Source organism: Varroa jacobsoni, unplaced genomic scaffold, assembly GCF_002532875.2.
Source record: "Varroa jacobsoni isolate VJ856 unplaced genomic scaffold, vjacob_1.0 scaffold_1307, whole genome shotgun sequence".
Taxonomy (NCBI): Eukaryota; Metazoa; Arthropoda; class Arachnida; order Mesostigmata; family Varroidae; genus Varroa; species Varroa jacobsoni.
The window spans coordinates 89,635-104,584 of NW_019214209.1; the positions used below are offsets into that span (position 1 = coordinate 89,635).

The following is a 14,950-nucleotide window of genomic DNA, read 5'->3' on the forward strand; positions in this document are numbered from 1 at the left end:
ATATGCATATAAACCGGTATAAAGCTTAACATATCGGTTCAATTATCTTAGGCGTTTAGCTGATGCCAGGTTTATATGTAGAGGAAAGGTAGGGCATATTTGACGAGAGTTCTAGGCTGACATCTTTTACCAGGAGGGAATATTAGCAAAGCCACAAATGTCCAATAGTTATTTTACTGACATTCCCATAACATCATCAACATTTTCGGTTACTTACGTCTGGTCGTATCATCACGCGGCCCAAGTTTGATGTTGACATACGCAACGATAATTAGGCTGACACAGAATATCAGTGCTACGTTGACGATAAACACAATCATACACAGAATAACATTGGACCCGATGCACGCTTGCCATCGGAGAGGATCCTGTTGACAGGAGATAAGAGGCAATCTAACGCGTGAATTTCTTGCGTTTTCGCAAACTCGGGAACTTATCCATCTATCTACATTATTACTATGAATCATTAGCTAACTCATGCGAAGTGTTTAATAGACACTTTATTTAAAAAATATATTAAAAAAAACTTTATATAAAAATACCAGCTAAGAACTGTTTATAATATAATAAAAATGTACGTTTAGTTTTTGTGTTCCCCTTCCACACTTGATAGAATATAGCTTTTTGACACTCGGCACTGAAACACAGCATTTGAATAGCGAATGGGACAATGAGATAGGGAATTATGCAGGGGGAAGCTTAGAGGACTCAACATCGCTAGTAAATTGCGATAAGGCGTAACAGCTAAAAATATATTGCAGCGAAAAAAATAAGCAAGGATCAATACATCTGCGACTTATTATAGTTGAAGCTCGTTAGATAGCCGTCAGAGCCTTCTACGCATGGCAAAACCAATAACGACAACGGCCTTGACTCTTTCCAGGGTAAATTTGTTGGTCAGCAAAAAAAGCATACGGAAGCATGCGGAGTTCTTAAAGTCATGTAAAGATTATCGTCATATTCGTTGATTTTACCAGCTTCGGGTTAGGTCAGATCCCGAACCGCAAAAGCGTCTACGTAGTGCTAACGCTTTTTCTTTAAGGCAAAATGCAAATTGCTACAATTATACGGAGTCCATTAGACACTTTGTGGGGTGATACTTTTAGGTGTTTGGTGTTATTTAGTGCAGCTGATCTTCTAGAACCTTATTAACGTATCCTTCGCCGTCGGAACACTGCTAAGACCCAGTGGGTTACAAGGTATTAGAAGATCAAGAACTGACTTTTTGACCTTGCGGTTAGGTCCTATCTCAACGTACCTAGAACTTGCATACATTCATATTTATTTGTGATTATTTTATTGGCCTCACAATAATTTGTCGCAGTGCTCAGTATAGGTGCTCGATAACAGGCGGAAAAGGTCGTCTTGTTTATAATATTTTGACGAATCTTGTCTACTAGGTTCATTGTAATCAATGTCTACTTTATACTCGTTTGTGTATCAGTATTAAAATATATGGTCATGCTTGCTAGTGATAGCTCTAGATGTATTGAATAGTTACTCGTCCCGCTTATTAATCCTACCTTAACAATACTCCCTGAATTTAGACCTTATTTCTGTACAAGACTGACGCCTATTACGTGCCCAATTTTGAAGCCATTGCTCACAAGCTCTCTCGTCGTTCTGGAACTACTAGATGCACACGCATGTGATCGAGATGCGTTTCTTTCTGATCGCCCACAGCGCACACGCTGTTCATTTAAGTTCGGCCCTCCATCTTTTAAAAACAAAGCACGCAAATCATATCATTACTACCAGTTGCAGAGACAAGAGCCGTGTAAATTACACGCCGACCTCAGGGTCGAAATAAGTTGTTCTATGTAAGTAAGTTCGTTGCGTGGAGAGTTTTTAGCAGTCAGCCATATTTTAGGGAATCCTTGCCACGGAGAGTCGACAATATCAGTGGGTATGAAAGGCATGCAGTCCTTGTTTGGTGTAGTAGTTAACATCGATAAAGGCGGAAGATACCGCTGCACCATCATTTAGTACCCTAATTCCGTTTTGCGCCGATAGACAGCTTAAAAAAAGTATGCAGAAGTCTGGCATTTTCTTCCACTGTTATTCACGTTAGGCTTAGATGAGTGAACCTTTGGTACATACAGGTTGGTGGTTTACTATGCCCTCATGGATCGAGCTTGACCGTTCCGAAAGACGCTTCTAGGGACCTGGACACAGCTTGGGTGTCGTTGTGTTGGTTGGAAAACTGTGAAGACAGCAATGCTTTTTGTCGGATCTGTCTCGTTTTCTTAACGTAATCAACATACCTGAAGTGATTTTTGGCAACACTGCGGTTCAGCTGGTAAATCAATGTTTCGTATCTTCCTTGTAGGCTCCATTTGTATGCAGATAGCCATGGCTTCAAACGATTTTCACATATTTCACATGCAACTTACGCTGACGACCGAATTCATCTCATACCGTTGCCAACAGTCCTAAGTTCGTTCCCTACTCTTTCCTTTCCCGCTGTACACTCCCCGCTGTTACTATATGGTCATTGTTTTATGAGCGCTCCTAGCAAATCTCACGCCGCTCTTCGTCCTAGCTAGACTAATTCTTGAGTCTATGAAGTAAACACTTAAGCGTTCTTTTGTAGCATGAAATATCGGTTGCGGATATAATGATCGGTCAACAGTAACACTCTAACACTCCTTGCGTTTGTCAAAGCCATGAACGTATTATACGCACTGGACTGAACGAATCCGTAAGCGGCCATGGGACATCAAACATTCTACCACGAATCTACACGTACCGATCGATGTTGTTAGCTCCAATGGCAATTGATAAGGCCTAGACAATGCTTATCGCCTTGTTTCCCTTAACAGTGTTGTGTGTATTGTGGATAGCAAACAAGCAGTATAGAAGTACACCCGTTCGAATCCATACACACCACGGACGTGTATGATGCAGTATGACCACAAACGTGTAGCTGGTAGCCAATCAAGTATATCTGTTTTTGTTTATGAGAAAGCTGCCTTCCTTATATAGTGTGGAAGAAGTATTCAATAGCTCTTAACTGCAACATGTATGAATATTCGAGTCATTACGTACAATTCTACCGCTACCCAATTTTTTTTGTCGGGCAGGTATCTATAGCAACGTTGTTGGTCTCATTTAGTTGGTGACAGCGATACTGTTGTGATGATTATTATAAAGTGAACCGTTTAATGATTTTGCCGGTTTCGTGGCCCAACATGACCTTAGAACGGGACCAGCGAAGAGCCTCTACAGAGGAACAGCGGGCCCTAAAAGCCAACTTCACGGGGAAAAATTACTTTCTGGGTCCAATTATTAAAATGGCTAGTTGGCAAATGTAAGCCAGAGGCAGATCACTTTACATGATCGCAGCAGTACTAATTGCTCCTCGCTGGGTTCTGAGGCAATATTGAATTTCCATCCACTTAACCTATCATAATTTACATAAAATGCGTGGGGTAATCGACGCGATTAATCCTGTAAATGGAGAACAAACGAAATAATGATTTAAGTAAACCAAAACTCTATTCTGTACTGTGGTTTCTTAAACCGAATATCGATGAAAAAGGACGACAGCTGAATTCAATACATCGCAAATTATATAGACAATTTTCTATGCTTCTTTCTATTTGTGCTGGGGTCATACAGTTCAGAAATAAGCGCCTATGGGCAGGTTACAACTGCTCACGTTTCATAAAATAAGAAAGTGCTGTCACTCTCTTCTTTTTTTTCAGGCTTGCTAATCAATTTTCCAGATAACATTTCGTTACTCGTGTCAATAACGGGCTTCGTTGGTCGTTATTACAGATCCAGAGTCTTTTCACTGTTTGATTAGATCTTCGTTTATCTCTATTTCGTATCGGCGCACTCACGATTTCAGCGGCCGTTCTGTATGAGGAAAGGCGTGAGTCTCCGCCCTTTGTTCAATAGACTCGCATGCAACGTTATAGCCCGCTCAGTTTATTCCTATTGTAACCTCATACCGTCGTCCCATTGCCGGACGCTTTGATCATGTAGATTGATTCCGCCGGCCAGTTTTTGGGTATCGTTATACATACTTGCCACCGAGCACAACGTGCGTGTGACGTGTGGCCCAAGTGCAGCTCGACTATAACGTACAACATGAATTGAAAAATAGGGAGTTTACAGGAATTCGAGCAGAAGCCGCATTGCCAATCAATGCACCCTATACAGCCAGCAGTCAATCTATAAGCAGGACCATTTATCCGTTATATATGTACTCTGAAACAACGAATCGTCGGTGAAGCTTGCACATAGCTCGTCTTTGACGGCACATCCACGCGTTCACCGGAAGCTGGGATTAATTGACGTGGGTTTCGTTGTCATCGTTGCTGTACGGCCGACCGGCTCGCGGCTCGCAGATAGATAGACGAAGCCTTAGTCCCCGGATGGGGAGCAAATACTAACTGCTTTTTTCACTAGTCTATTACACAGTTATTCTTCGTCTGTCGATACGGCTTTACCGCTTACGGTTTTTTCTATTAATCAACCGATGACTAAGGACGATCTTTATCGCTCGACAAGGGTTTGTCAACTGTCACAATTATGTAGGTATGGATGAACTAGCAGAATAGTGCACTCAGCCTGCTCGCTACTCTAGCTACCGTTCATACTACGTTAGCTTTGTTGATCGCGGCGACTTTCTCCGTTATCAACGGTAGCGCGGTACTTCCGGACTCGATAAGGTTACGTGTTATGGTTACATTTTTTGGCTAGACAAATTTCGATTTGGTCTGATCGTTTAACTTCGTTCGGACGATTTGCCACAAGTATAGGCAACGATTAGGTAGATTTATAAGCACTAATATATGGAGTAATGAAAAATCTCTCGTCGAAATAAAATAACTTCACTGAATTATAACACTCAATATTATTTACTTTATAATTGTTTTTTTTTTTTTTTTATTACAATTTAATTTAAACACACCTTTATTACGTCAAAGGGAGATTTACAAAAGATGACAGTGGCAGGAGAGCCGTCCTTGTGCGTTCATCTTGAGATGCACCGTACGTAAACCCTATTATTTTCGAGTTCAGTACGCGCTAAGGTCTTGGGCAGAATAAATGTCATATCTACTGTCAAAATAAGATTGTTCTATCTATTTGCAAATTTTCACTCGGAAAAACGGCTTCGTTAAGCAGAATAATGAACCAAAAATATTCAAAAGGTAACTAAAGATATGCTAAATAACTTATTCCCAAATAGAACTTCTATTTGCTACGTGCTACTGCTTTTGAGTCCTGATAGATATGTGTGTTACGGCAAGCAAGATCTTCATTATACCATATTGGTGTCACCTTCAGCAATCGGATGCGCCGTTCGATACTTTTTTATAGTATAATTATCACATTGTCTTGCCAGCTTGAAATTTCAGAAGTTTATAGAGAAAGATTGGTTAGGGCCGTAAATGTTGATGTTTTGTGAAGTGAGCAATTTGTGTCATAAGAAGAAGATCTTCAAATGCCGAACCTAATCTTGTCTGTAACACCTGCCTATCAGTGAGACGTGAGATCTGTTGTTGCAATGCAAATGACCACGATACCAATCTTCTTTCAAGGACCTGCCTATTCGATGGAGTTAGTCACTGAAGGCCGCGATGTCGACCATTTGCTGCTTGTAGATATGGGCACCCAACGATCGCTGAGAAGGTCTCTGACCTAATAGAACAAAGCCGGGAATAACAATTGTGTGTAAAAGCGTGTATTAAATATATAGATACGTGCTAGATTCGAGAGCAATTTTAGAAGGTAACATGAATCAACAAAAGTTTAAACATTTAGTAACTTTTACGGAAAGATTATTTATCTTTGTTTGAGCCTAATAGAAAACTAACATTACTTTTCCAATATTTTTTTACTATATATATATATATATCTATATATATATATATATAAACGATATTTTAGCAATGTAGAAATAAAGGACAACTTGTTTTCTGAAGTTTTTTATAAGGCGGTGCTACACAGTGGGATCCTTGATCCTTGTTCATTTGTACGATGTTACGTGCGCTTAAAGCCATCGACGTACCGTTGTTTATCGGAACCAACAAAAACTGTCACAGTCTTTGACCAGCCAGTGCGTGACTTAGAAACGGAAACGTTTACCCAATCGGTCAGTAGACGTCTGCAAATAGCGAAAAAAAAAACCCATAATATTTTAATTGCTATGCACACGGTGGCTGTGTGACCAACTGATAAATCCAAACGGCGGAGATATAAGATCGTTGTACACTTTCTTATGATATCAGTTATGTGATAATGACTTGAAGCAAATCGATGGGACCCATCATCCCCAATATGCCGTCAAGAGGTAGCCGCAATGAATCGGTGCTAAGTTTAGTTCTCGAGGTAACAATCTAAATTTTCCATTGGGGCTTTCAATCCCATTACTCACAGGTGAAAACGTTTACTTGACTAAATTAGTTGCGTTTTAGGCGGGTCTTTTTCCTAAGAAGTTCGAAGCGGATATCTACTATAAATGTTTCAATTTCCTATACATGTCAATGATCCGAAATGGCCGGTTTTATTGCGGATAGGATGTTACAGAAGTTTTGCATACTGCCTTGCCAGCATAATAACCTGATCCTGTACGATTCGTCGCTGGTCCCTTTCAACTCTTACTGATCGCGCCAAGCCACAGAAAGAACAGTAAATCGTCAATAGACAACTACCACCTAGTAACCTAAAGGTTCATGACGGAAAAGTTGAAGAACATTGAGGAAACGTTTTCTGGATTTCGCAAGAAATATATTAACGGCACCATCACTTACTACAATGATTCAGCAGCAGACATTGTTTCTGAAAGAGGAAAACTCTCATTTTATTCGACTATTTTGAAGGTTTTGACCTGCTTAATCACAGCATCGCTAACAATTTCTCTGCATCTCAGATAGTTTCGAGCTCTGGTTAAAATCGCGAAAAAAAGCTGATAGGAGACATTTCAAAGTGTAAACATCTTTTATTTCAAATACACGGTGCTATTAGGACGTCTATTAACAGGACAATGGCAGAAGGATCTTGCATTAAAGGCTACCATCGCAAGGAACCCGCCAAACTTAGGTAAATCATTGAGTGACCCTCCGAGCTCGCTGCGGCTAAAAAGTAACAATAAATAATTTTCGCTGCAATAACCCTATGAAGAACACGCGGCTAGCAGGGGGTGTAGGGAAGGCAGATTAACGCCTGAAACAACCAGTGTCAGAGAAATACGCCGAAGCTTGATTGTATTGTCTTTTTCTAATCACTTCATTTTAGTTTTGTTTTACTTCAATGAACGCGCATCCCCGCGTCACGTTTGCGTTTATGTAACTCTTTCTACCGAAAAGATAGCGTTTAATTTGACAGCGCAGAGCATTACAGATTTGCTTGCTGACGGTGCAACATTTTTCGTGGCTAAATAGCCGTGCTGAGATTAGGTAGAATATATAGATAAAACAGATACTCTCCTCTTTGATAGCTTCCTTCAAAATGGTAGGTTTAGTGACCTTTAAAGAATGTTACAGGTTTTGAGGTAGATCATTAGAAACAGAAGGTTACCAATCTTGTAAATCAATTCTTGATTTGTCACGACATCTGCCGTATGTACGAATTAAGGCCGATCTAAAGGTACTGTATCAGCTTGCTCTCGATGAAGAAGGCTTGTCAAATCATACTGAACGCCAAAGGATTATTAGCTATAATTGGAAAAACGACTATTCTATCATGGCGGGCTCAACTTATATATATATATATAGGACATAATTTCTGCGGTTAAAACATTCTCGTCACACATACACTGCCTGGACAGAAAATTTCACTTGACCCTTGACATTTCAAACAGTTTTCCTGGTGTGTGATTTATAGGGAAAATATATTATGGAATTGGGAGTTTGAGGTTATTTAATTCATAACGTATGGGCCACTCTACATTTTTTTATCATACAAACGAGAACGACAAATAAGTGCATATATTTACCATTTAAACGCGTACTGTCCTCACATAAATTTAGTAAAACTCATAAAGCCCGTCTTATTGTTAGTTATCTGCCAAGTAATTTTTACTGTCCCCCATAAGTTCTAATCCTATCCGAGCTCAAGCGTGCAGCTGGTAATGTGCTAAATACTAATAATAATTCTGTTAACGCACTCATGTATTTGTTGAATTTTTGGCGTCATGCCTTTTGCCATACAAACTTTGCCTTATGCGATTCTTTTAGGCATAAGAACACTATTTTTTTTTTTAACTACTAGGACTCACTTGTATGATTTACAGGCACATAGTGCCTTAATTTAGACGGGCATGCATTTAAACATCGTTTTTATTTTGTTGCTTCAATTTTTGCAAAACGTAGGCGTTGTATCGGTGGATAAAATGAACACAAGTTTAGGTAGACCTCTAGTCGAGTAAAATAACTTACGTTGGCAATATGAGAATACAGGGCCAATTTTCAAAAAGGTCTTCCTAACTACCGTTTCTGTTTGACATGACTGTTGTTAATATCAGCGCTAATAGTACTTGATATAATAGTATTAGCTATATGTGTATCTGAGGAAAAGTGATGTGTTTAGTGTGTTTTTATATTTATAAAATACAGAGAACAAATAGTTTCGACCAAACCGCGACTATTAAACAAAATATCGCATATGCTGGTTATGTATGCAAAGCAAGCCGGCTTATAAAAGTCACAGACTTCTACGAACTTAATTACTACTTTATACGACGTCCCAGAGTTCTAGTCGCAAAGCCAATAAAAACTTTAGAAATTATAAATTGCCTGTTATATCCTCAACTTAAGTGTAAAGCCATTAACGCAAAAGGAGTGGTGTGCACACTCAAAATGCCGCGATTTAGGATAACTGCAGTATCTAAAAATACATAATGGGAGCGGCAACCGCAGTAGTAACAATAACACATTGTTAAATCTGAAGCTTACGACGTCTGCTAAGGAGCCGGTATCAAGTGTGATGTGGACGTGAGCGTAACAATTATATATATTATAGACCAAAGTATAGGGCCACAGACAGGTCGCAATACAAGTTACCATACTAAAGACCAACACAATTAAGTTCTTGAAATGATTGCGTAGACAGCGTGCTGATCATGACAGGGCGTAAACGTACTTGTCAGCTGTACGTGAAAGCGTATGATGCACGTAGACGGCCCGAATAAACGGCAGCGACATTGATGGGAAGCTAGTCATTAAAATATGGTAAAGTACACATTACGAAGTGTTACGTGAAACTGATCATGAAAAATGCTTACAAAAATATTTTTTCCGCAGAAACTAGCTTGAGAAAATACCTATCTTAATTAAAAACAAACAATAAAACAGCGTAATAGACAATTTCTTCGTAAGGTTAGGTTAGGTCGTAAGTAGGGAGAATACTCGGCTTTTGAACAAACTAGGTACTGTATACATTTTGTGATCCAGTCCTTCGTGGAGTAAGATATCATAACAAAAATTAGAAGACACATTACCGGACTAAGTAATTACTGGCTAGCTTTGCTTGCGAACCTTTATCACGCTTCTGGGGCACTGCTTAATCTTTTGATTTCAACTCTTCACATGGCATCTACTCTTCCAGAATTAAACTAACATAGAGCAGCAGGCAATATGCTCAGAGGCCTGGGGCATCATTTAAACCCAATTTATCAAACTACTTTCCTTCAATGGCGCCACACCCTTTCTTTCTTCCTTCCTTCATGTTTTTCTTCTTCCAGCTCAGCTTGGATGCTGATTTAGTACGATTTAATTACCAAACTCTTATCGCAACTTTAAGCCTTAATATTTATCATTGTTTTCTTACCACTTGGAGGAACTGACAGTTCTTCTGGTCACCTGTAACATGCTTCTATGGGCTGCAAGAGAAAGACTATGGAGAACCGGGCTTGTTGGCGGTGTGCTTGTGGTCGCCTATTGCTTGGGACCGTTTTCGGTTCTGCTCTCGTTCGTCTCTGCTCTCACTGGATAAAATAAGCCTGATGTGCACGATCCTCATGGGAACTCTTGTATCCTTTTTGAAGACTTCTTTTTTTAGCTACGTTTGCCAAATCCTCGGCTTGATGTGGTCAAATGTACTCCGTTCGTGTCCAGTATTGCGTGATCTTCACCTTGATAATGCTGCGATATTACCCTTTCATGACGATTACCGAAAAATACTTTATTTTAACGATATCGCGTTGGCGTAAACTTTACGAATTGTTGTCGCCTAGATTTTCTTCCGACCCGTTTAGTTGATTTTGGTCTCCGCTCGGATGATACGGCCGTACGTGCGCGAGTTTCAGCCCCAGATTTTTGGCAAATTGACATCAATTTTGTATTCAAAAAAACCAACGTGCAACAGGGAATACACATGTAGCGATAAACCCTATGCGAAATCGAAGCTGTTTCGCTATTAATTTGCTTGTCTAGCTGCCGTTCCTGAACCTTGAATGACGAATCATTTATCAGCATCGAAGGACCGCACTATTATTCTCCTAGATCTCCGAATTATTCTGAAAGTAATACCATGCCTAATTAAGCCTTCGTTACAACTTCGACCCGACCATTTCGCAAAGTCCTATAAACTTTCCATGATGGCCACCTCCTTATTTCAAACGGTGACACCCTCCATGAAAAACAATTTGAACCGCTTGCCTTGCGCCTAATTTTCATTAATCAATGTTACCTTATGATTTATCTTTTACGGTTACGAGCATGAAATACTTATTCGTAGCCTTTTGTGGGCAAGCTCGGAGAGGATCAATCGACAGAACACACTTACGCTAAACATTCGATATCTTCGCCAAGAGACTATGTGCACCGTCAGCTTGGTCACTTTTCAAGCAAACAATTGTTGATTTCAATAAATTATCTCACATCAAATCGCTAGCATTTGTTCTCCGTTTGTGAACACTTACATTCAGCGAATGACAGCGTTTTTGGCTCGATTCACTGCTTACAGCCGCCGGCGAGATGGTATACCCACACCGATTTCGGTAGAGTGCTCATTAAGCTTGAGATGCACTATTTGCCTTTGATAATATATGCTTAACCTGCGTCCTTTTACGGGTCTCAACTTGGCATAGCTAAACGCCTCTTCTGAACCTCATGTAAAAGATATGTCCTTTTTCATCCCGACGTGTAGAGGACACGGCCTCGTACCTACCTCTAGCCTGGCATCAGACCTAAAAACGATTTCAGCTGGTTATTTTTTGTTCGTCGTGACGCGCCCCTAGTCATTTTTACGTCATCGACCATTTGTTCAAAGGCCTTTCGAATCAATGTGTCACCTTAGATCTGTAGCTCGCTCGCCATTAAGTTACATATATTTAGTTTTAATATATTGGCCTATTTTGCTTAGAAGTCTTTTGACTTTGTTATGATCATCTTCTGAAGTGTTTGAACTTCCGATAAACATATCTTACAGTGCGCCGTTTTACATTAATTGCTCGTTGTAACTCTATGCTAGAAGCCTGCACCGATGCGATCGTTTTTACAACATAGATCAAGTGTTTAGCATCCGTCTTCTTGGCGGATATACATTCTGTGTAGATTTATGGACGAGTTGGTATTAACGAGCGCTGTACTTTTAGCAGCGTCAGTACGGATAGAGAATCTGTGTCGATCAATAGTTTCATTGGAACTCCTTTTATGATTATTTCCGCTTATAGCCTTTTTCTTTATTTTCACAAAAAGTCCCTTAATGGCTGATAATAGGCTATCTCTAAATCGCGCAAAGCTACACTGAAAAGTTGCTACGTGTATTTGAGTAAAGATTTGTTTGGATTTTATTGATATCCTTAGAACTTATATCTGCAAACTTGTGTGGACTTGGCCAGATCAAAAGGAAATTGTACAATTTACAACTCCGCTAGAAACTGGCTTCTTTCGGTGCTTGACGTATTCTGGCAACCGTATTTTTGGTGGCCGTATCGAACTTGTTTGGTAATGGCAGTACCTGTTGCCGGCTCGTAATCTTCGGCGTGAACTATTACACACGACTGTAGAACGTAAGCACCTACTGGATCTCTCGACTGATTATTCGTTAACTACTATCATCGGCCCAGTTTGACCGCGTCCTCAGTACGCACTGCCTGGCGCTTTTCTTTCCAATTCCTCACATGTCGCTTTTACGAGGCCTAGAGCTAACGTGGGAAAGAGCAAACGGTGATGTAATAAGGAACTAGGACACTAACTGAATCTCCTATATTTGTACCATAGTGGATTAGCGTGGCTCAAACTGGATATTTATCTTACGCGTGATATATACGCGGGGAAGTTTATCTATTAATCACGAGCATTTAGTAAATGGAATTAAAAACTCGGTAACGGCAATAATTCCTCCGGAAACCATTCTCTAAGGATAGTATCTACCTTTACTTCGCTCATCAGGGGCTATTTTTCTACGTGTCGATTTTGTTCGATATAAATACAATAACGCCTTATACAAGTTACGGCCCTAGGTGGCTGGAGGTCGCTAGAGTCAGTATTCTCCTAATGAGCAATATAGAACGTGGGCACTAATTTTAAGTATATGTTGAATAACAAATGTCTTCCTTGGTTAAGCAAAAATGCTCGGTGAGCTAATACTAAGAATTCAAATACATCTGAAGAATCACCGGGTTTCAGCCGCCTATAGCTTTGGAGACCCGGTGTCCTGCTCACTTTACCACTTCGGCACTCACAGAGTGCTCATTCACCTTTAGTCTTTGTTAATCATGCCCAAAATGATTGCTATGTAAGCTTCTTTGGCCTCAATGACCAATAACAGGGACGGCAACGACGTACAAAGAGGCTTTGGTTTTATTTCTCCTCTCTGACCAGTTTCGGTCTTTAGTGACGTTTCTAAACATGAACCCTCTAAGGCCACACGACTATCTGAATGACAAAAGTTAGTATCGTACTTCAGTCCGTTATTCCATGCCTCATTTTTTCGGCCTAGATTCCCGTGGATTCGTTTTTTAGCGTTCTTAGCTATCGCCTTGATGTGAACAAAGGTTTGGATTTACCTCTTTTTTAGGTGTAGCATCGATGACATGTCCCACCCCACACACCCGCACGCATACACATGCACACATACACATAAACACACACACACAATCTAGTATACATACACTCACACACGCTCACACATACACACGCTAACTGGGAGTTCAACCAGAGCGAGCCTTACTGGTCTTCTTATATCGAGTTCCTTCAACAGATTCCTCTGCGATGCCACGGTTTCTTGTGTTATCCTACGATTTTTTGTAGACTTTCGTTAAACGACTCCTGTCACAAACACTACAATCTCAGGATATGAACAGAGAACGGCTCGAAGTTTGTCGTTGTTTACCGTCGAAAACGCAACTACAACACAGCGCGACGGTGGCGTTCAAATGCTGATTTTATCGGTGACATTAACTCAGCGTACGCACTTTGCCAAGCCACGAACTTCAGGAACGGCTACGAAAGCAACAAGACACTCAAGTGGGTAGGAGCGAGTGTTGTTACAGAAAGAAAAGACCAGGATGAAGCAGAACAATAAGACGTGGTGAACACGAAATTCGATTGCCTACCCTGACCTTCACCCTCCTTTCACCCATCACCCGTCCCCAGACGAGCAGACTGCTAATGCTATTGTGGAAGCCACTCCGTGCCCACGCCCTCGAGAATCAGAGTAGCATGAGAGTTCGACGGGTTGCAATACGATCGTTCTTTTTTGTGTGTTCCGGCAACGGTCTTCCGGCTTCGGCTTACCAACCGAGACGAATGACCGATCCAAGCTGACTTAAGTAACCCCCAATCAGATGGCAAATTCCGGAACCAAAAGTGGCAAGCGCGGATAGCGGCGGAGCATCCATCTTAACAATTTAGTTTATTATATTAAGTTAAATGGATCGGGCGGAATAAAAAGCAGGCTGGCGAGAAGGGGGCACGCAAGCCGCCGAGCTACGGGTAGCAGCTTTCCTGCTTTTTTCCCCATATAAGAGAAAAAACGGAAGATGCCTCTGTTAGCCATTGATTCGAAGCTCGAATTACGGCCAGTAGAAGGATAAATAGAGGAATACATATAGATATACATATATATATATATATATATATATATATATATATATATAGAGAGAGAGAGAGAGAGAGAGAGCGAAAAAGAGAGAGATTGGATTTTTTCTTTGCTATTATTATCATTATGCACTTTAAATCTCCGCAACGTGTCATAACTATGAGGCAAGATGGCCTGTGCAGTTTTGGTTGGACAAATAGCTTGTAAAACGTATGTTGATGATTTCCACGAGGTTTTGAGCTCAAAAGACTCAAATTATATGTGACGCTAACAAAAACTAATGTACTACCACCTGATGTATAACATGTACAATGTAACTTTTTTTTTGTTAGAAAACCAACATGTAAAAAGGTTTTAATACATGTCTATCTAAAGTGTAGTGCAAAATCGGCAGACGTTCAATATGTGCACGATTAGTTGCGATAATGGTTGAATTTGATTACTTCATATTTAACAAACTATACATGAACAGCAGTCGTTTTAGGAGTCTAAAACAATCATTAGAGCCAAAAATTATGAAAGGCTCTACGATATAAGTTTTTCTATGGATACCCTTCAGAGTCTAATGGACAAACTTACATGTAGGACTTTAAAGAAAATGCTTTTATATGTTTGGACTTTTATGGCCGGTATCGCCGCTAGGGGGTTTTCTGACTTCCAGATAAAGGGCACACGCTCACAAATTATGAATGCGCCATAACCTGTAAAACGTACGCAAAAAAAGTTTGTAATCGATGAATCGTTTGATGGTGACGTAAATTTCCAAAAATACTCAAAGATATTTATAGAAATTCAATCAATAAATCCTAATAAAAAATGCATTCTGGCCGCTAGTCACTGGCGTTATGGCAGTCATTCCATATACTAACAGGAAACACCTCTATAAATATAATAACCCAAATTGGTATCTCAAACGGGCCTCTTTTATACCAATATGTATCCACCGTTAATA

At 40.2% G+C, this 14,950-nt stretch overlaps 1 protein-coding gene and 2 long non-coding RNA genes across 5 annotated transcripts in view; all 3 read right to left on the reverse strand.

Annotated features, from left to right (window-relative positions):
- The window catches only part of LOC111268671 (chitinase-3-like protein 1), a 7,906-nt gene extending 5,204 nt beyond the window's left edge, over window positions 1-2,702 (reverse strand). The window contains exons 1-3 of one of the 3 annotated variants that reach the window (XM_022847816.2): window positions 2,265-2,352; window positions 1,524-1,717; window positions 218-368 (exon numbers count right to left, since the gene is read on the reverse strand). In XM_022847816.2, coding sequence (XP_022703551.1) covers window positions 218-320 — 103 coding nt within the window. In that variant the 5' untranslated portion in view covers window positions 321-368; window positions 1,524-1,717; window positions 2,265-2,352. Of the gene's footprint in view, window positions 1-217; window positions 369-1,523; window positions 1,718-2,264 lie in introns of all 3 variants that reach the window. The other 2 variants (XM_022847817.2, XM_022847815.2) reach the window with 2 other exon arrangements.
- A 3,305-nt stretch (window positions 2,703-6,007) lies between these two features.
- On the reverse strand, window positions 6,008-11,058 carry LOC147752340 (uncharacterized). The gene is made up of 3 exons (XR_015314324.1): window positions 10,874-11,058; window positions 9,781-10,468; window positions 6,008-6,118 (listed from the first exon to the last, which is right to left on the reverse strand). It is a non-coding gene; the product is annotated as an uncharacterized LOC147752340 (long non-coding RNA).
- A 661-nt stretch (window positions 11,059-11,719) lies between these two features.
- Window positions 11,720-13,751, reverse strand: LOC147752341 (uncharacterized). Its single transcript, XR_015314323.1, has 2 exons — window positions 13,129-13,751; window positions 11,720-12,100 (listed from the first exon to the last, which is right to left on the reverse strand). It is a non-coding gene; the product is annotated as an uncharacterized LOC147752341 (long non-coding RNA).
- Window positions 13,752-14,950: the final 1,199 nt, after the last annotated feature.